The sequence below is a fragment of the Nerophis lumbriciformis genome, linkage group LG02, assembly GCF_033978685.3.
Source record: "Nerophis lumbriciformis linkage group LG02, RoL_Nlum_v2.1, whole genome shotgun sequence".
NCBI lineage: Eukaryota > Metazoa > Chordata > Actinopteri > Syngnathiformes > Syngnathidae > Nerophis > Nerophis lumbriciformis.
The window spans coordinates 31,526,833-31,550,000 of NC_084549.2; the positions used below are offsets into that span (position 1 = coordinate 31,526,833).

The window sequence follows — 23,168 nt, forward strand, 5'->3', positions numbered from 1 at the left end:
TCCTTGGATCATTTTTTACACGGGTAAGTGCGCCGTGTATTTCTTGAATCTCCGGCTCTTAGCTTTGTATGGACTCATTGATTGTTTACAAAGTGAGTTCGGAGAGGAAGTGACGCCAGAAAGACATAGCCTCACACAGGAAGTGACATCAGAAAGGAGGCGCCACAGCCAGCTTCACAATAACCTGTTTCCACTCGGAGCTAACCACTAGAAAGATGGAGGCGAGTCATCCAGACATGCCCGTGTTTCTCCTTCCTCTACATCAGGGGTAGGGAACCTATGGCTCTTGAGCCAGATGTGGCTCTTTTGATGACTGCATCTGGCTCTCAGGTAAATCTTAGTTGACATTGCTTAACAGGATAAGTAATGAATAATTCCGTTTGTAATCACAGTGTTAAAAATAACGTTCAAAATATAAAACATTCTCATGCATTTTAATCCATCCATCCGTTTCTACCGCACCTGTTCAAGAAGTCGCATTAATGGTAAATGGGTTACCTTCAAGGTACTCAAAGCGCTTTGGCAATGTTTCCACATTCACCCATTCACACACACACCCTTGAGCAATTTAATTCCACATACTGATATACTGAAGGTCTTAAGTGTTGTACGTGCATACAAATGTTTTAAATTACATTTTTCTCCAAGATTATATTTCTCCTCTTTTTTTGAGAAGAATTGTTGTATATTATTGGGTAGCAGCTTATAGTTTGCTCTGTGTATAATTTTAGCTGTTTTTAAATTCACTATGTCGTGGAATTTCAGTATTTTTGATTCAATAAATAAAGGGTTTGTATGTTCTCTATATCCAACATTATGTATTATTCTAACTGATCTTTTTTGTAACACCGTTAATGAATGAAGTGTACTTTTGTAATTATTTCCCCATATTTCTACACAACAACTCAGATATGTTAACACTAGCGAGCAGTAGAGAATATGGAGTGATTTTTGGCCTAGAACATGTTTTGCTTTATTCATTATTGACCTGTTTCTTGCTACTTTATGTTGTATATTTTTTACATGAGATTTCCAGTTCAATTTATCATCAATCATTATACCTAGAAATTTGGTTACATTTACTCTTTCAATTCATATTCCGTCTATTTGTATTTGTGTTAGACTTTCTCTTCTACTGTTACCAAATAGCATTATTTTAGTTTTACTGAGATTCAGTGTTAAAAAATATGACATGGTTCTGAAGGAAATACATTTTAAAATATTTGGCTTTCATGGCTCTCTCAGCCAAAAAGGTTCCCGATCCCTGCTCTACATGTACAGACGCTTGTGGAAATCGCACATGAATACCTTCTCAGACGGCAAGAGAACTTTCCAATGTCCAGGTCAGCTGTGAATCTACTTAGCGAAAAACTTTGTCCAATTGTCGAAGGAGAGTCAACGAGAATGCGGGCTCCCGTGGATGTGATAAAAAAGGTAGCGTGTGCTTTGTATTACCTGGCCGTGGAGGGAAGACTACGGAAAACATTGAATGGATCTGGACTGGCAAAGCAGAGTGTATCAGTTATTATCCGCCCTGTATGTCGCAAACTCAAGGTCTAGGTCCAGAGTATATAAAGTCACCAGAAAGGAATGGACAATGAAGGTGAAGGCAAAACAGTGAGGAGTGTCCTGACCAGATATCTAGATCCCTAGTTTGATTGATGTAAAATGTTATTTATCACATTGTTTACTTCCATCCATCCATCCATCCATTTTCTACCGCTTGTCCCTTTTGGGGTCGCGGGGGGTCGCTGGAGCCTATCTCAGCTGCATTCGGGCGGAAGGCGGGGTACACCCTGGACAAGTCGCCACCTCATCACAGGGTCAACACAGATAGACAGACAACATTCACACTCACATTCACACACTAGGGCCAATTTAGTGTTGCCAATCAACCTATCCCCAGGTGCATGTCTTTGGAGGTAGGAGGAAGCCGGAGTACCCGGAGGGAACCCACGCAGTCACGGGGAGAACATGCAAAGTCCACACAGGAAGATCCCGAGCGCAGGATCGAACCCCAGACATTCGTATTGTGAGGCAGATGCACTAACCCCTCTGCCACCGTGCTGCCCATTGTTTACTTCCACATGTCTAATAAAGATTTGATTAATTTATGATGATCAGGTGTGATTCACTACAATAGGGCCCCACAGCACACTGGATTCCAGTTAATTGAAATACCACAACACTGGATATTGTTCCGATAAATTACATTTAAGAACTTGCACACAAAGCAACACTGGCGGTGACTATGACGTGCGCAGGTCCTGTTGCGCCGTCTAACGGAGGGGGAGGGGGTCTTAAACGACCATTATGTGTGTGTGTGGACAAGGATAAGGTTAGGTGGGATTTACCCTGGATAACCTTAGTGTAGAAGGGGCCTAAATGTACTCTATTTCGACACGTTCCTCCTGTTCTTACTTAAAAGGCCCCTCCTATGCTGACAACTTTGGCACTTGTTTCATAGTCCTAGACGTCACCAGGTAAAATGATCCACAAAATAGACACAGTAGTGATTTAGGCCTGTTTTATAAGGAGTTTCAGCACATTTTGGAATGCCAACTTGTAGCTCCAAAATGTGGGCGGGCCTGCATCAACATGCTGATGTCAGCTGCATAAGCCTGGAGGCAATTTCATATTGGGTTTTATGGGTTTTGGTAGCATCTTCATCCCGAGTCATGTTATTTTCATACAGCCAAACGAGTGTAACTTAACTAGTTCTGACTTTGAAGAAGAAGGGTTTGGTCGGAATTTGCATGGAAGAAATTGAAAAGACTCAAACCAAATATGATCCAGATATTCAGGAGCCCCCTTGAGGAAAGAAAGGCCTGCTAAAAAATGGAGAAAGGAGAGCATAAACTCAAAAACTGTCAAGACTTGGACTTTGGCGTGGTTTGTTTCCCCATGGTGCAAAGGATTTGGACCGAACATGGCGTGAAGGTAAATACATGATTTAATAATAGACTATAAAAAGTATAAACAAAAGGCGCGCACAAGGCGGGGAACAAACTTGGCTAATAAAACAAAACTCGCACAAAGGTAGAACTATGGAAAAAAAGGAACAAACAAAAGGCGCTCACAGCAGAGGTACAAAAGAGTGGCTTGAATAAACAAAAAAACTTACGTGGCAAGAAAAGAGCAGCATGAACTACGACCTGGACAGAGTAAGTAGCGTGTCAAGAGTGCAGAGCATGAATGTGATGTCGCCAGGCCGACCAACAGAAAATGACAGGCTTAAATAGTCATGTGGTGATTGAAAACAGGTGCGTGAGTTCAAATGAATCAAGTGCGTGAGTCCAAGACGTGAAACAGGTGACACTAATGGTTGTCAAGGTAACAAACAAACAAGGAAGTGCAACCCGGAACTAAAAAGAGTCCAAAAAACAAACAGCACATGGCCAAACAAAAGCATGATCAACAGACATGACAAAAACAAAACAAAAAAAGAAAGCCGCCAGTTTTCTATTTTGCATCCTCTTCTACTGATGTTTTCCTCAAGATGCTTGAGGAAGTGCTAAAAAAGCATGAGGAAGAGGAGATGGAAGATCAGAAAAGATGATGTTATATTTCTTTTTGCTCATAATATTAAGAAATCATTAATATGAAGTAATCATGGACCAGGGCAACAAAAACATGCAATTAAGTGATCAAAATACTAGTTTTAGATGCCTTTATCCACAGTGTTTATGTGGGGAAATGGGCTCCAGTTCTGTAGATGATGTGAGTAGCTAGAAAGGTGGCGTTCCAAGTAGAGTTAGTTATCTACCCATTACTCAAACACTAATTGATATTATGGGAAATGACAGCCAGATTAAAAAAATACTTAAAGAGAACTTGTTCCGGTCATCTGGACTCTATAGGACCTTTAATAAACATCACATGTACACCATGATTAACAATACATAGCAGCTGGATATCACAGCAAGTCAGATTTTTCCAAGCTTCTGCAAGCTTGCTGATATTCGTAGCACCAACAAAGATTAGCATGGATGTTGATATTGCAGTGGGTTTATCATAATAGGGATTTTCCTCATAAAAAGAAGAGCAAAAAGTACGTGTTTGACATCTTTTACTTCCAAGCAAAAAAAACACTGAACATTTGAAAAGGATTATTAGAAAAAATTTAAGGTAAATTTTGGGGTTTCTCAGGGTTCCGTTTGTGGCCATTGTTATTTATTTTTGCAACAATAATATCAGTGTGGTTTCCAGCGCACTAAAAACTATTTATTTGGGTGCAACCTAAAAAAATACTGTCCATGTGTGTGTCGCTTTAAGAAAAAAAACATGTGACCAATACAGCTGCTGTCAATTGGCCTTCTGCCACTTTTCGCCACTATCATCGATATAAATGAGTAAAGAAGGAATTAAATGGAATTTAAAAAAAGGAAACAAATGACAAAATGTGGGCTCATATTGATGTTATAGCGCTAAATAATGTACATGGTCTTCTTTTACTGTTCCCTATTTGGCTTATTGACCATAGGTGTGTGTTTTTTTATATTCTTTTCTACCCAACTATTCATTGAAAAAAAAATTAGAGATGTCCGATAATATCGGCCTGCCGATATTATCGGCCGATAAATGCGTTAAAATGTAAAATCGGAAATTATCGGTATCGTTTTTTTTATTATCGGTATCGATTTTTAAAATTGTATTATTTTTTTATTTTTTTAATCAAATCAACATACAAAACACAAGATACACTTACAATTAGTGGACCAACCCAAAAAACCTCCCTCCCCCATTTACACTCATTCACACAAAAGGGTTGTTTCTTTCTGTTATTAATATTCTGGTTCCTACATTATATATCAATATATATCAATACAGTCTGCAAGGGATACAGTCCGTAAGCACACATGATTGTGTGTGCTGCTGGTCCACTAATAGTACTAACCTTTAACAGTTAATTTGACTAATTTTCATTAATTACTAGTTTCTATGTAACTGTTTTTATATTGTTTTACTTTCTTTTTTATTCAATAAAATGTTTTTAATTTATTTATCTTATTTTATAATTTTTTTTAAAAAGTTCCTTAGCTTCACCATACCTGGTTGTCCAAATTAAGCATAATAATGTGTTAATTCCACGACTGAATCGGTATCGGTTGATATCGGTATCGGTAATTAAAGAGTTGGACAATATCGGAATATCGGCAAAAAGCCATTATCGGACATCCCTAAAAAAATACTATTATGTTTGCAGGTCAAATGTTGTGACTTTTTTAATGCATCTGATTGCAGACGACCATTATGAAACACCGACACAGTATCAGTTCAGTGTCAATAGTGTGCCACACACTCATTTGCCCATCACTCATGTTAAATGTTCAAAAACAATCAATCAAATGCATTGGGTTGTTCCTCTGTTGAATGTCCTCATTTAATGAATACCAAACCAATATTTTCCAACTACATTTATTTAAAAAAAACATAGAACAAAACACAAAAACAACAACCAGTGTCTCCCCCTGCGGGACGAGACGGCGACATGTTTAAAAGCATACAAACCAACAAACTGTCATCTAGCAGCATCCAAATGTTGGAATCTCCAAAAATCATCATTTATATATTTAAATATATAGTTTTTTTTAAGCCCTGCCAAGCTACGCACTTTACAACATCCACAGAGCTTTATCCCTCCTTAGTGCAGGAAAAAAAAGAAAACAAATACCCTTAATAAAATAAACAACTTTAGGTTAAATAAGCTTAAATAACAGTGTTAAATACAAGACACTTCTGTGGCCGATATGTACACAAATAAACACATTTGGCATTGTAATTGTGGTTCGTTCACTGGCGCTTTTTGCTCGAATGGTCTGTAAAACCCACTGCATAAGAACACATTTTGCTGTGACAAACTACTCAAACACACAGGCACACTTTTCTATCAGTGAGCCACAGACAAGGCGTGTGTTTAAAAAAAAAAAAAAGCAGAGAGAGACAGCATCCAATTTACAGCCAAGAGTTTTAGGCACAATCTCCTGCTTTGCCGTACAACTGCTTTCTCTCTCTTCGTAGTTTTTTTTAATTTTTTTTTTTAACCTTTCCCAACACAGTTTAGAAACTACAACTCGTTATTATTGCTAGGACAGCGTGACAGTGAATGGAGACTACCGACAATCGTGTGCAGGGCGGGAAAAAAAGCACCTTTGAACGTCACAACTGCTGCTTATGTGACGCTTCATCGCAACACTTGAAAGAAAGCAAAAGTGGCATAATAATCAAAAGAAAAATGACTTCTCAAGTTGAGCTACATTCATTAATCCTCCCGCTGGACCCCCTCTTCGTTCAGAGAGCGTGGAGCACCACATTCCTGCTGTGAGCGTGAAAGAGTGTGATACAGTACAGTCGCAGGTACAGTAGTTGGACGTATGTGAGGGAGGTTCCATGTTGACTACAGCAAATGAGCTTTACATTCCACTACTGCAAGATGACCCTCTGGAAGAATTCCTCCCCTGTGCTGGAGATGAGGGAATATCCCAGAAGGCGTCTCGGTTGGCGTGATGGAGAAACTTTGAGTTAACTGCTCTGCACGGTCTCCCCACGCAGGAATGCTTTCCATAGTCTTCCCGTGGAGGCTCAGGGCTTCTTGTCGATGCTGTGAAAGAACCACTCGGTGAACTTCCTGAGCTGGGCCGCCGCCGTCTGGCTCTCCTCCTGCAGACGCATGTTGTCCTGCCTCAGGTGCTGCACCTCCTCCTGCAACATCGCCTTGTCCTCCTTCTCCTGAACACAGAAAACAGCAGCTTTCAGGCTCCGACTTTTGTCAGTCTGGTAATTTTTTTCATTTATTCATTTATTTCAGGCAATGACATAAAAAATAAAAAAAAGTACAAGGTAGACAACACGTAATAACATAAATTAAAGGCCTACTGAAACCCACTACTACCGACCACGCAGTCTGATAGTTTATATATCAATGATGAAATCTTAACATTGCAACACATGCCAAAAAAGTGCAATTTTAAATTTTGCGCGAAATATCCTGCTGAAAACGTCTCGGTATGATGACGTCAGCGCGTGACGTCACGGATTGTGGAGGACATTTTGGGACAGCATGGTGGCCAGCTATTAAGTCGTCTGTTTTCATCGCAAAATTCCACAGTATTCTGGACATCTGTGTTGGTGAATCTTTTGCAATTTGTTCAATGAACAATTGAGACAGCAAAGAAGAAAGCTGTAGGTGGGAAGCGGTGTATTGAGGGCGGCTGCAGTAACACAAACACAGCCGGTGTTTCATTGTTTACATTCCCGGAAGATGACAGTCAAGCTTTACCATTGGCCTGTGGAAAACTGGGACAACAGAGACTCTTACCAGGAGGACTTTGAGTTGGATGCGCAGACGCGGTACCGTGAGTACGCATGCAGCTGTGGCTTCCAAACATTTGATCGCTTGCCCGTACGTGCGTGCCGCTATGTGCATGTCACGTACGTAACTTTGGGGACTTTGAGGAAATATATGTGCTGTATGAACTTTGGGGAGGTGAACAGTACTTTGGGCTGTGGGATTGAGTGTGTTGTGCAGGTGTTTGAGTTGTATTGGCGGGTTATATGGACGGGGGGGGGGGGTGTTTGTTATGCGGGATTAATTTGTGGCATATTAAATATAAGCCTGGTTGTGTTGTGGCTAATAGAGTATATATATATGTCTTGTGTTTATTTACTGTTTTAGTCATTCCCAGCTGAATATCAGGTCCCACCCGCCTCTCACAGCATCTTCCCTATCTGAATCGCTCCCACTGCCCTCTAGTCCTTCACTCTCACTTTCCTCATCCACAAATATTTCAGCCTCGCTCAAATTAATGGGGAAATCGTCGCTTTCTCGGTACGAATCACTCTCGCTGCTGGTGGCCATGATTGTAAACAATGTGCAGATGTGAGGAGCTCCACAACCTGTGACGTCACGCTACTCGTCTGCTACTTCCGGTGCAGGCAAGACTTTTTTATCAGCGACCAAAAGTTGCGAACTTTATCGTCGATGTTCTCTACTAAATCCTTTCAGCAAAAATATGGCAATATCGCGAAATGATCAAGTATGACACATAGAATGGACCTGCTATCCCCGTTTAAATAAGAAAATCGCATTTCAGTAGGCCTTTAATACAATGCAAAAAGTAATGTACATCTGCAGCTGTTAGACTGTTGTAGTGAATCACACCTGAGCCATCATACATGAGTCATATCTTTAATGGATGTGTCAAAGTAAACAATGTGATTAATAACATTTTACAACAATTAATCTAGGGATCTACATATCTGGTCAGGACACTGTGATTGTAGGCTGAAATTGGCGGTCGTACTTGACGGCCGCAACCACTTCATGGCTTCACAATAGTTATGGAGTACAAAACTAGACGTTGAGTAATCGCTCAACATACGTCGCGGACAACAACTGATAGTCTGCTCTGCCAGTCCAAATACATTCGCTTTTTTTCGTAATCTTCCCTCGTCCACGCTAGCCCACATTCTTGTTTTCTCCCCTTTGACAAATGGACAAAGTTTTTCACCAAGTAGAATCAGAGCTGACCTGGACATTCGAAAGTTCTCTGACAGAACACACCAGGCTGCCGTTCTTCCAGGCCTTATCCAAAACCGTCGCTCAACATTGCTATGTTGCCGTCTGAGATGTGTTGTATCCCAAATAGCTGCAATCGCCCGTTTCCTTCTCTTAAGGCAGTGATTCTTAACCTGGGTTCGATCGAACCCTAGGGATTCGGTGAGTCGGCCTCAGGGGTTCGGTGGAGCCTCCGCCGCGGAAGTCAAGACACACCCGACTCATCGTGTAAATTAAAACTTCTCCCTATCGTCGTATTATGGATACGGCAACAGCAGAAGTCAGACTGGTTTTCAGGTGTGTAATTTGTTGTGAGTTCATGCACTGTGTTGGTTTTGTTCTTTGAACAAGGTGATGTTCATGCACGGTTCATTTTGAGCACCAGTAAAAAACATATAACTTTGTCTTGAATTTGAAAAAAACTAACATTTTATTTTTCACTAAAGAAGGGTTCGGTGAATGCACATATGAAACTGGTGGGGTTCGGTACCTCCAACAAGGTTAAGAACCACTGTCTTAAGGTATTCATGTGTGATTTCCACAAGCGTCTGTTATGAAGCTGGCTGTGGCGCGTTCTTTCTAACATCACTTCTTGAGTAGGGCGCGGTCTTTCTGGCGTCACTTCCTGTGTGGGGCGCGGTCTTTCTGGCGTCACTTCCTCTCCAAACTCAGTTTGTAAACGATCAATGAGTCTATACAAAGCAAAGAGCCGGAGATTCAAGAAATACCCTACGCACTTACCCGTGTAAAAAATGATCCAAGGAGGGGGACTTTATACGATGGTTTAGTGTGGCTGACACAGGTCTTAGGCTAAATAATTATTCGTTTAAGGAGTTATCCGGCTTAATGTAGACAGGGCTTAAGTGCTTGTCACTAGTGACTAGCGAGGCTCTCAAACTGTGCATCAAATGTGCGTAAAGTAGCGGTCCAGACTCCGCCCACAAAGATAAAGAATGTGGATGACTGACAAGAGGATTCACTCTGTTCATTTAATTCTGCTAGTAAATAAACACGCTCAGGTGCTGAGAGCGACGTACGGAGTGAAGTCTCTTGTACCCTGTTTGGAAGCGAGAGACGAAGAAACAAAACACACGGAAAATCGAACATGGCAATTATTGAGTTTATTTTAACTTATTGTTTGAATAATTCATAATTATTTTCTACCGCTTATCCTGTTCAAGGCTGAGCTGGAGCCTAACCCAGCTAACTTTGGGAGTCATAAGGGGTACACAATGTTAATCACATGACGCACCTATGGATAATTTAGACCCTCCAATTAACCAAATCTCTTTTTGGGATGTGGGAGGAAGCCGGAGAAAATCTGGCATAGGGACTGCTAAACTAGATTTGAACACAAATAATAGGGTTTTATTTGTAACTTACTAAAAAAAAAGGTAACCCTTCAGAACGAAGTAACAGGAAGGCAAAACTCAATAAAATCCAAAAAAGGAGGGTGATGAAAGTAGCACAATCATTGCATTACTAATGGATAACAATAACAGAGCAAACATTAGCAAAGAGGCCCTTTTTTAGTTTGATAAATGTGCACTTCCTCTCCTTTTTTCAGCGCATGATTAAGAGGTGGGAAAACACGAAGGTCTGATAAAGAGAAGAAAAGGAAGCAGGACAAGTTGGCACATGTGACTCACAGGCTATTTTAAGCTGACGACAGAGGAAGTGGAGCAAATGAAAATATTTGGCGTTACCTTGCGCAGGTCATGCTGCAGCCGCCTGAGGATGACCTCCAGCTGGTTGACTTTGCCAGTGAGCGTCGACGGGGAACTGCAAAGAGCGATGCTGTCGTTTATAACTTGCTTAGTTAAAAATGCATTTGTGTCAGTATGCATCATAACAACAAACAATAATACTAAAAAAAATGGAGAGATGTTAATAGTCCAACTAATAGTGACTAGTACACAAAAGCTACGGAGAGAATATCTCTAGAAAAAAATGTCATTTAAATGAGATAACAAGAAGTCATATCTTGAAATATGGGCTCAATTATAAGAAGTTGTTTTTGTAACCATCAATTGAACCCGAAATAAGACTTCACTTTTCCTTGTGGTGAATAATGGCTACAGTTGTCATGTCTGTGATCATGTTTTGTTTAAGTTATGTTCCGTTTGGGTTTTGTACACTTAGTTCCTGCTTTTCACTCCCTTTTTTTGTCACCATAGCAACCATTAGTTTCACCTGTTTCACGTTTTGAGTCACGCACCTGTTTTCACTGATCATGTCACTGCTATTTAAACCTGTCTGTTTCTCTTGATCGTCCTGGTGACATTATCTATCCTATCCGTCCATACTACCTCTGCTACCCACGAAATTCCTGTTTATTATAGTTCATGCTTCATGCCATGCCACAGTAAGTGTTTTTGTTTTGTGTTCATAGTTAATTGCCTTTGTGCTAGTCTTTTGGTTTCATTAGTCAAGTTTGTTCTCCGCCAGTGTGCGCGCCTTTTGTTTGCTTCCTTTTTTGTAGTTTGTTAGTGTTATAAATAAATATGTACTTACATTCACGCCTTGCCCGCGCCAACTTTCCTTTGCATTTCGGGAAAACACAACACCCCAAGGACCTCGTATTGACAACAGTGTGGTTGTAAAGTTTATGAGATGCAATGCATGCTAAGTCACTGTGACCGTTATTGTTTTTATGAATGGCTGATGGCAATTAAATGATACAAGATAATAATAATAATAATAATAATAATAATAATAATAACAATAATAATAATAATAATAATAATGATACATATTGGTCTGTTATTGTATTTCATTTTGTTTTGTTTATTGTTTTTAATCACTAGTATTGATATAATTATTATTATTGATTCTGTTGCTTTTTAACATTATTTCTAGTATTGTAGTCAAGTGAAGGGAAGTCTATTTATATAGCGCTTTTTTCTCTAGCAACTCTAAGCGCTTTGCATAGTGAAACCCATTATCTACATCTCGAAGCAACGTTTAACCCATGATGGGTGGCACTCGGAGCAGGTGGGTAAAGTGTCTTGCTTAAGGACACAACAGCAGCGAGCGGGAATCGAACCTGGAACCCTCCAGTTGCAGGCACGACCGCTCTGCCAAGCGAGCCACGCCGCCCCAATTGTATTTAATAAGCATTGTATTTGTAGATCTTCTCAAATGCTTTATAAATGTCTGTCCTAAGCTTTGTAAAGCTGTAATTGTGTTGGAGTTGCTGTTGCTCGATTTCCTTTCATTACATTGATTAACATTCTCGTGATTTTGGTCAATAAAATAAATGGGAAATAAAAAATACAAAAACTTGCTTTACACAAAGTAGTTTTGCTCTTGTGTGTACGTACTCTGAGCCCAGGGCCGCTCCTTCAGCCTCCACCACTCGCCTGGTCAGCTCTCTGGAAATCTCCAGAGCCTCCGCCCGCTGCATGTCCGTCATAGTGCAGAAAGATGCCACGCGCTGGTCTGTGGACACAACAGGTGCAATCAGAAACATTTCGTTATGTGATTTGTTCAAGGCTACTGTGGTTGAAAGGCTCTGTTTACACTCAACACCAAATCTGTTTTTTTTTTGCCAGTCTAAACGCTCCAAAGTACTTCAAATCTGATCATTTCGCATCAGATTAGAGCCCCATCAGAAGGTAGTCCGAATCCGTGTGGAATTTGATCTTTTCAAATGTGACTGCGGTCTAAACTGCAATGCGACCCGTTTGTGACTTTTACGTCATCTTTGATCGAGCTACAGTACGTCATTCGTGTGCGCAGCACGATCACTTTCCTTTTTGCAAGTCACTTCTTCCTCCTTTTCCATCATCTGCCTACTTCTTCTACACAACAGCCACGGCACAAACCCACGAAAACGCAGATTTTTTTTCCCAAACTTGGCGCCGCTGTAATGGCTGCTGGTGGCAGGAGCTCTGTACTCCTGTATCATTCTTTTGTGTTCCTGATCGTTTCCCTCTTGTTTTCATGTGGGTTTATTTTTTTGCCTTTTGGTTCGGGACCCTTTGGGACTATGCGACAAGGGGTGGCACTTTTTTGTGAACTTCTGGATCTGCCTCCCGGGAGCCTCTTAGCCATGGAGACCAGCTGCTGGGTCTCTGCCACACCAGACTCCGTTTGGAGGGACTGGAGGAGATGCGGATGAAGAGACAGGGCTGACTTCACAGTGTCTTGGCTGAATGAGTGTGTATCGGACACCTCGGCCTCATCTATGCGGACTGGACACTGGCCGAGAGTTTGTGGACGGCCGGGGGTGGAGTCGGCTCTCTTGCTTGCTTTGTTGGGTCTGCTCCTGTCTCTGGCCATGCTCCCCCAAACCCTAGCAAACGATGGTGTGCAACACCGCTGAGGCCACCACAGTGAATATGTTTTTTGTTTTTGTTGTTTTACTTTTGTAGCTGTATGTAGAAATGGCTGGTTGCATCAGCTCTGCCCTTTTAATTAGGGATGTCCCGATACAACTTTTTCACTTCCGATACGATACCGATATTGTAGCCTTGAATATTGGCCGATACCGATATCAATACGATACGATATAGGCACGAATCATACATATATTTATTCCTTATTTTGTTGTGTGGAATGTTAGAAAAGGCTTGACAAAGTGATGTTACTGTTACTGATGTTGTAGTGTTAAAACAGAAAACAATAGTCAGCAAGAGTAGGTATTGGAAAAACTGACCCATTTATTATTAACCAATTGGTTACATAAATTTTAACCTTCAACATAAGAGTATTACCTCAACAAATCCATCCATCCATTTTCTACCGCTTATTCCCTTTTGGGGTCGCGGGGGGCGCTGGAGCCTATCTCAGCTACAATCGGGCGGAAGGCGGGGTACACCCTGGACAAGTCACCACCTCATCGCAGGGCCAACACAGATAGACAGACAACATTCACACTCACATTCACACACTAGGGCCAATTTAGTGTTGCCAATCAACCTATCCCCAGGTGCATGTCTTTGGAAGTGGGAGGAAGCCGGAGTACCCGGAGGGAACCCACGCAGTCACGGGGAGAACATGCAAACTCCACACAGAAAGATCCCGAGCCCGGGATTGAACCCAAGACTACTCAGGACCTTCGTATTGTGAGGCAGATGCACTAACCCCTCTGCCACCATGACGCTCAACAAATCCAATAAAAACAAAATGTTATATTTAATGTGCAAAATAACCACTAATACCAACATAATTATACAATTGAATAGAATACATTAAAAATAAATTAGAAGACCCTGAAAAATAACCTAAATAAATCCAATTAAAAAAAAAAAAACGTTTTAAAGTGCAAACAATTCAAGTTCACTTCAGCTACTTTTTAACCTCTTCGTGCATCTGGGGTATAGTTTTGTCTACAATGTAGTGGCGGCTAGGAATAATGTAGCGAGGTTCGAGGTGCTCCATTAAGCGTTTAAACCCGACATTACTCACCACCGACAGGGGCTGGTCATCAAGCACAATAAACTGGGCTATCTTTTCTGTTATGGCCATTGCCTTTTTGCTGTCCCGTGGTAGTTTGTCACGTCTTGCAAAGCTTTCGGCCAGCGTGGGTTGCTGAAGCGAGCCAGAGGTTTGTTGCTTCGCCTTGCTGCTCTCGCGAAAATCCTCATGTTTTTTTTTGTGGTGTTTTTTCAAATGTGCGATGAGGTTGCTTGTATTGAACCTTCCCGGTCCTGTCCCTCCACGGGACACTTGCGCCTGACAAATGTTGCATTTAGCGGCAACGTCTTTGTCCGAGTTTAGGTTAAAATACTTCCACACAGCCGACATCACTACACTTTGCTGCAAGCACACGCGTTGTCGTTGTTGTGATCACGTGGGCTGTGCATGCTGGATCAGAGACGCTCTTCTTCCGCGGGCGGCACCAACGTTAATTAAGGGGCATTGCCGCCACCTACTGTGTTGGAGTGTGATCAAACCAGAGTCACCTATTATAGACGTGCTGCAGCGGTAAATGGACAGCTTATATCGGAGCGCTTATATCGGAGTTTTTAGATTCAGTCCGATAAAATCCGATATTCACTTTTTTGGCTAATATCGGACTGATTTCCGATATCAATATCGGATCGGGACATCCCTACTTTTAATGGCTTTAATGTCCTTTCTGTTCGTTGATGTATGATGTTTCCCTTACACACATGCTTATGTATGCTATGGCTATGAGTTTTTTTCCCCCCTTGGAACCAGGCTTAGACTCTCACCTTTTTTGTAAGGGGCGCCGGAAGTTGGCAGACCCGTCAGCGATCCTGTTCTGTCTCCCTGTAATGTTTGTCTGATCTTGAATGGGATTGTGCTGAAAATCTTAATTTCCCCTCGGGGATTAATAAAGTATTTCTGATTCTGATTCTGATCATGTTTTCTCGTGTAGGAGCGACTCATTTACGGAATCCAGTCAACTTGCTTTGTTTTCACTTTATCAAACTGCGCGTCTAAGTAACATCGAGGCCACATTGGGGTCTGTGTCCTTTAATACTGTCCATCCATCCATTTTCTACCGCTTCTCCCGTTTGGGGCCGCGGGGGGTGCTGAAGCCTATCTCATCTGCATTCGGGCGGGAGGCGGGGTACACCCTGGACAAGTCACCACCTCATCGCAGGGCCAACACAGATAGACAGACAACATTCACACTCACATTCACACACTAGGGCCAATATTAGTGTTGCCAATCAACCTATCCCCAGGTGCATGTTTTTGGAAGTGGGAGGAAGCCGGAGTACCCGGAGGAAACCCACGCAGTCACGGGGAGAACATGCAAACTCCACACAGAAAGATCCCGAGCCCGGGATTGAACTCAGGACCTTCGTATTGTGAGGCACATGCACTAACCCCTGTACCACCGTGCTGCCCTTAATACTGGAGTCTGATAAAGATCACATTTTACTTGTAAACTAAATTAAACAGGCCAACTGCAAAACATCATATTTAAAAAAAATCTGATTTGGTCCACTTTGACCTGCAATTTAAAAGTTGTCATTGTTTGTGTTTAAAGCAACTGGGATGCTGGTGCCCTCCCGCTGAGCGATCAGGATGTTGACAGTATGGAACAATAAGGAACAAGGTGGTAAACAGAGCATCAAGTCCACCCCCCTCCCACAGTTTCCTGTAGCAGCTGTTTGGTTCTTAATGGGATGATTCTCACAGCGCCAAGAGGCATCAGACATGCTTGTTTCGCCGTATCAAGCCTTTAAGCTTCCTCCAATCCCACTAGAAAACCCAAATTTAGCATGTTATGCTTGGGACGGCTCACTTTCGAGGCTTAATGCTCTTTTCTCCAGTAAGCACCCCTCCGTGTGTCGCGCGCCGCTGGTGTGAGAGCAGCGATAGGAGCATCTGCATATTCATAGAAGAGATTAAGAAAAAACCTTCCTTTAATGTAGCCCCCACATTACAACTAATCCAGTCAGAGACAAAAGCTAATTGAGTCTGGAGGTGGTTGCTCAGACGAGCCAGGAAAAGGACACCGAGCCGTCATTTACATATGAATGAGTATTTTCTTCATACATGCCCGTGTGTTGGCAAGATAAAAGGCATTGGAAAGTGTTCTGGAGGATGCCGACCAGACAAGCGTGTTACTTACTAGAAATTTATTTGTGCAAGCTTACTGGAACTTTTCAAACCTGCATTTACTTTGGAGTCCACCATTTGTGTGTGTGTGTGTGTTTTAGGTTGTAAGTGACCCATTCATCCATCCGTTTTGTCCCGCTAGTACCTTTTGCGGGGGCTGGAGCCTGGAAGGCAGGGTACACAAATAGACAGACAACAACTAGGGGCAATTTAGTGTTTAGTCGTAAATGTCTTGCTCCAAGCAGATCTGGTTAAACATACAAGGTACAATAACAGTTTGGAGCCACATTAAACAAGCCTCTACATCGGGGATATTCAAACAAATTGTTTTGGGGGCCACATTTCCAGAAAGCTAAGGAACGAGGGTTCGCACTTCCCTCTTTACAATTTGTCTTTCCCTGTCTTTCATGCATGTACACACACCTTTGGTTGACTTTTGTTGGACTGACTGGCTGTGCTATTGCTTACGCACACATACATCCACGAAAAATACACTCCACACACACATACATACCCCAACCCCTATCCCACACCTTCGACGCTTCACCCCATATGGTATGATAGAAAACGGAGCAGCACCCCTAGTGGCTGCCAGCTTCGGCCCGGATGCCTGCCCTTTCACCCCTTGTTGCAAGTCTCGAGTTGTATGTCGTAATATGTACATGTGCTTTGCTATGGAGTTTTGTATCTCACTCTCCCCCCCCCAATAGAAGCACAGTCTGAGATTAACTTTTTTTTTACTCATCCCCCCAGCGTCCAACGACCTATCACTGTTCCTGTTCTGTAATCCTGTACAATGTTTGTTTGTCTATTTTTGAACGGGTTTGTGTTGAAAATTTCAATGTACTTGTGCAATGAAAATGAAGAGCATACCATACCATACCAAAAGGAGGCGACTTAAAGAGATGCCTTGAGGAATGTAAATCACAAGTTTGGACCCCCGTGTTCTATGTTTGCTAGCAAGGTTAAAATGTCAATGAAAGGATTTGCCAATGCTTTTACACTGGTCCAAGTTCCTCTATACAACAGGAGCACTCTCGTGTTTTTAGAATTTTTCTGTAAAAAGGTTTGTGTCACAAGTTTTGAACTGAACTGGACTGAACCAAATCCGGCCCGGGTTGCCAGTTGAATAGCCCTGCTCTACGGCATCGTTCTCGGCCAGTCAGGGCTGCCTGTCACACTCCTTTGTCGTCGCTATTTAAATTATTTCTATTCTTTTCTATGCTTTGCTGCAGGCAATGCAGCAGAAAATGTATCAGAGAGGAATCGGTACAGAGCGCTCATTAATTATGACAAATGAGTGGTCACATGGTACATGGCCTGGTCATTGGACACAGGGGTCAGAAGGAGTTCAGGCTTTATTTCTTTCTTCGTGACAAATGCTCTGCAACCCGGCTGGTAAAAGTGCTTTTAACTTGTAGTAAATGGGAAAAAAGCATGATGCTGACCATGAAGTGATGATGAGATGTGTCGTGGTGACTTAAATGTCATTAAAACATGAGAAGACAGCGTAGAGCGCAATATAAATATTAATAGAATTGATCAAATAAATAAAAAAATACTACAAATACAATATTTCTGTTAAGGTCATGTTTTTGGTCATGTATGTTTCTATGTTTACGTTTGTAACATTACACCAAAGCTTTCCCACCGCCTTTTTTTATTTAAACAAACCTTGATTCCACATTCTACCTCCTTTGTTTAGTAGTTTGAAACCTAGAGGTGTGGAGTGGAACAATATAGTTTGTATTACATGTTTTTTGTTTACTTTTATCTACAGCAGAATAGATTAGAAAAAAATAGAACACACCACAATCTATCAATGGTGTTTGGTCAAAACATTTTTCTTTGAAACTTTGAGGAGAAGCCATTTAATGTTGGACCAATGTTCCCTCTATTTTTCATGTGTGTGAGCAAACACAAAAACATTTAGTGGAGCACATGCGAGCAACATCAGACGTGCACACTGTGGCCAAACCAGCAGCACACCTGTCCCACACCTGACATAATAACAAATTAAATGTTGTATCATCATAATCAAATGACAGCAGTCATTTCCAGGAGATTATTTTCTAATATAAGTGGTGTGGCCCACTTACAGTAAAAATAATAAAACCATCTTGTTTTTCATGAGCTATCTACTAGTAATGTATGTCTGGGTGGGGATCCTGCTTTGGAAAGAAATTGTACCCCATTCAGAGATCACACTTAGTCCCCCTTAAAACATGCACATGTTGCACAATGAGATGTAAGCATGGGATAAAGTTCTTGTAACTTTCTATCCGTAAGATATATATTTTTATTAACATTTCCGTAATCTAATATTAGCCTTTCATGATTAATAACCCCAAATGAACATCCTTCATAAATGACACATCTGATTGGGGAGTTATGTAACGACCTGGCATTTACAGTTTATGTGTGGTGTTGGAGTTGGGCCATAAAGTGCCATGGGTGTGTGTGTTGGTGCAAGTGAGAGAGAGCGAGCGGCTGCTGTTGATTTGACAGATGACAGAGAGTTGGTTTTGGCCTGGTTTGTACGACAGAAGTTTTGCTAGATATACATGTTTTACTAATGCTTTTGGTGTGGTTATGGCTGACCATAAACATTTTTTTGCTCAATAAAGTGATCGATGGACTTCCCGTCCTCCTTAAAGCATCTCGACAGACAAGAATTGTACAGTGCTGGAGAACATTGTTTTATCTGTTGTGGCCGATTGTTGTCACCTGTCACTCACATAGTTGCATTGAAAAATCCTACAGAATAATGTGTTATGTGTTTATTTTGTTTAGAGTTCAGATCTGGTTTGATTTTGTGCATGGCATAGATTTGCTGTGCACAGAGGATGCATGAGCTGTACGCAGAGGACGCGTGAGCAGTGCAAAATTGTGCAGGCACACCCATGAGAAGGAAGGTTGGTGTGGATGTGAATAAATTAAGCCGAGTCAAGATAAATATAGTTTTAATGACTCAAAACAGCTATTGGCACTAAAGTTGAAAGCAATGCACCCATTATTTATGAGATGTTTGCATGACTGATGAATGGACAAGCCAGAACCGAAAACATAGCCTAGAGGATTAGAGAAAAAGGAAAATAATCGGATAACATGTTTAAAAAAAGGCTGCAATCCACCTGAAGTGCTGAATCCTGCTGGGAGTGGTGTCAAATAGGTTCCATTTCCAAGTTACACGACTCGAGGTGTAAAAAGCAAATGATTCCCAAAGGTTATACCTCCGAGAGGCAGAGAAAGGAAGACAAACATGGCAATCTGAAACCTACACATGCAAGTGACAAAGTTCTTGCAGACTGCAGACAGACAAACACAAGCTAAGCAGGAAGAGGAGCTTGGATCGGGGGGGAAGACCCTAGCAGCTTGAGGAAGGCAGATTACCTTCAAAGGCTCTCGCTGCGTCAACCAGGTGAGACCAGTCCAAGCCTGTGGCAGCGTCTGGGAGGGGCATGAGGCCCGGGTCGCTGAACTTGGACCTGTCTGCCAAGGAGCCGTCAGAGAACCAAAACTCATCTGCAGAGACAGGCGGGCACTCAGATCAGTGTCTGGGCCTGGTGCTGAGTTTAGGGCTCTTCTTGGGAGTTCATCAATTTGCATCAGGGCAGATGTGAAGGATAAGGCAAGGAGTTGGGCATTCAGGAAGGAGTGGGAGTAGTAATCGCAGGTCGTAAGGAATGATACCATCATTCAAAAGCTCATTTAAAATCTGGCATTTAACAATATTGACTCTAAATGCCTCAATTCGGGAACACACTTCAAAGAGACATTAAACCTTCTTTCATAACACTTGCTATTGCAAAATGCTGAGAGGCAATACATTACTGGTCAAAGGGAATGTCTTCATGTTTCAATCAATATCCCCCTTCTCCGCATCCGTCTTCACCCTTTCCTTGGTCCTCAAAAACATCCAACGCAATCAACAAGCTCTCATTCTGCAGAGAGGCATTTCGAGAAGCGTGAGATGAGAAGCACAGAGCGAGCGTGAGCTGAGGCTGACGCTTCTGTTCAATTTAGTCAGCAGCTTGAGTGATTCAGTCTTTACCAAATTGGGCTGTTTTAGAATGGAATATCTGGAGCCTGTGTTCTCAACCGCCCTTCAAAACAATCAGGAATCCATCAGGGTGACAGCTAGATGAGGCTAAGGAGCCAAGCCTTCCTCCCCTCCCTAAAAAAAAAAGCTGTTTTCTGTCTAACAGACGCTTGAGGAATAAAATGGAAATGAGACACAGGCGACAGAGAAGAGAAGCAGACAGTGACTGACGAGTGAATGAAGCATCGTGGCTGACATACACTGTCACGCTGGGAGGGAAACATAGGCATGTTTATGTCAGAGAGCTTAAAGACTTGCGGTGGTGCAAGCAGGACACATCACACCTCTTCACGAATACATAATCAGACGACGCCGCAAGCACAGCTAGCCAGTCACAGGTGTGCGCTCAACGCAGACGGCACGGCGAGCCTCTTGTAAGCATCACACACTTCTTCTTCTAATTAGCTGGCTTTGCTGAGTGTTTTTGCCGTTGGAGCCCATGAAATTGTTTCAACACAAGTAGCTCTCCAAACAAGTATATATCTGCTGACTTTCATCTGGAACTAAGTCTATATTAGCTTAAGAGCCACTTCAATATCTCAACAGTTTGCATTCAGCCCTTTTGTAAATATTGTTTTTCCAATTAGTTTCTTGTGTATCATGCTTGTACTTACTTCTCAGGTTTGATGGCGCTTGGTTGTGGATGATGCGAGGGGGCAGCGTGCTGTGGTAAGGTGGCGTAGTGCTGAACAGGATGTCGTTAGGCATTGCTTGGTCCAGCATGGAGCTGTGAGAGCTGGCGTAGGATGAGCCCTTGCGGTTGCTACACACACTCTCGTCCGATAGCGTCCGGTACAGGGAGCGGCGTGGAGACAGACTTCCAGTCACGGACAGCTGCGTGCACCAGAAAGAAAAAAAGGGACAACTTAACAGGAGGGAGTCAACACATACCCTTTGGATTTAATCAACACTCGGTCGGGAATGACAAGATAGTCAAAGGAACAACATCAGGAATGGAAAAGTCGAACAATTCGTGAGTTTTGGAATTTAGGGTTTCAACCAAAGTTTTGCGGTAAAATAAGGCACTAAATACTGCATGATGTCACAGGTGAGTTCATCTAATTAGACTTCAAAAATATGAAAACCACCACAGTACCGCAAATTAAAACCTTTTAGCAATGGAAATTTTGGAAATGCATAAACTTTTCTGTCCTTTTGTCAAAATCTATAGAGCAGTGATTCTCAAACTGAATATAGAATAGTTCAGAACAGTTTTTTTTAATTGCCATTGTTTGAGAATTTTTCTTGGTGCAATCGTGCAACATAAAACAAATATAACACAGAATAGGTAATACAATTAGCTGTAACTGAGCTATCAGATCTTGATATTGTTCATGTGTCTGATGGCCGAGGGGAAAAAACTGTTCAGGTGGCGGAAGGTGTGGGTCTGGATGGACCGTAGTCTCCTGCCTGAGGGGAGAGGGGAGAATAGTTTGTGTCCAGGGTGAGAAGAGTCAACCGTGATCCGACCCACACGCCTCCTGGTCCTGGAGGAGAACAGGTCCTGGAGGGATGGGAGCTTGCAGCCAACAACCTTCTCAGCAGCATGTACGATGCGCTGCAGTCGATGCTTGTCCCGGACTGTGGCGCCGGGGAACCACACGGTGATGGAGGAGGAGTAGTAATAAACATAACTGCGTTATGTTTATTACTCCATCCAGTGGTACGCCAAATAATGACTTAATTAAATATTGTAATGACGTGACTCAAGCCGTTATCAAAGCTTTATCAGACTTCAATGGAAGTCCTTACAATTCGACTACTGTAGGTCTCAGTCGACACCAAAATAACCGATTAAAACACAAACACAACCGTCTTACTCTGTCATTCCTATCACTATCATGTTCTCTACATTCTCCGCTTGCGTCCACCTTTTTCAAGCCTCCCAGCCAATCAACACACAGAACACATGTAAACAAAGATGAACATTGGCAAAGAAAGCTACACATAACATAATGCCATTGAGGCCACGGGAAACCACAACATCTGTTGAACATTGCATTAACTAAATGTGAAACACAACATAACATAGGACCCATTCTGGTACAATATAAAAACCATAAAAAAATATACTAAAAACATGAAAAACTATCCAAAATATCTTGGAAAAAATTAAAGTTAAAATTAAAGAGGATACAAATTCCTATCCCAGCTGCACTCGGGCAGAAGGCAGGGTACACCCTGGACAAGTCGCAATCTAATCGATAGGCCGACACAGATAGACAGACAACATTCACACTCACATTCACACACAAGGGCCAATTTAGTGTTGCCAATCAACCTATCCCCAGGTGAATGTCTTAAAATAATATTTTTTTAACGTTTGCAAGTGCTTCAATGACAGTATGCTTATATTGAACTTTTAAGTACATATTCAATTAATCTTTAAAACTGTATTTTGATGTTTATTTTAGTAAAATGTTTATTTACATTGTATGTGCAATTGATTTTATTTGATCCATTATTTAAGTACAGCGTTTTATTTTCTTGTATTCAAACATTATTTTCTTATATTCAAAAAGTGTCACTGTTTAAACTGTGTATGATGTTATCGTGGCCAAACATATTAAATACAGTTGTTAAATAAAACCTCTTCCTTGTTTTTAATGTATACTTAGGCCTAATATGCTACTGTTTTTTAATGTTGGTCATTATGATGGTACTTGGAGAGTCAAGTGTTTTATGAGGTTAGACTTGGTGAAAACAATTGAGAACCACTGCTCTAGGGTATAAATAGTGTCTGGACAATATGGAGTTATTGCATTAAGTTCATGTACAATCAGCCTTTGTATCACACATGTTGAAAACACATTGAAAATGATATTTGTTAACATTCTATTTGAAAAATGTAAGCATATAGAGACACCCTGTAGAGTAGAATAGTGTCTTTAAAGCAGGGGTGGTCAAGCCTTTCTACAGGAATATAATACCGATTGCAGACCCATGCCCAAGATTATGTTTATG

At 41.7% G+C, this 23,168-nt stretch overlaps 1 protein-coding gene across 6 annotated transcripts in view; it reads right to left on the reverse strand.

Moving 5' to 3' along the window:
- Positions 1-5,402: 5,402 nt before the first annotated feature.
- sipa1l2 (signal induced proliferation associated 1 like 2) overlaps positions 5,403-23,168 on the reverse strand; it is a 209,766-nt gene continuing 192,000 nt past the window's right edge. For 5 of the 6 annotated variants that reach the window (XM_061960890.1, XM_061960920.1, XM_061960872.1 and 2 more), the window contains 5 exons: positions 20,819-21,038; positions 19,496-19,627; positions 11,881-11,998; positions 10,264-10,339; positions 5,403-6,729 (listed from right to left, as the gene is read on the reverse strand). In XM_061960890.1, coding sequence (XP_061816874.1) covers positions 6,583-6,729; positions 10,264-10,339; positions 11,881-11,998; positions 19,496-19,627; positions 20,819-21,038 — 693 coding nt within the window. In that variant the 3' untranslated portion in view covers positions 5,403-6,582. The remainder of the gene's footprint in view (positions 6,730-10,263; positions 10,340-11,880; positions 11,999-19,495; positions 19,628-20,818; positions 21,039-23,168) is intronic. The other variant, XM_061960910.1, reaches the window with a different exon arrangement.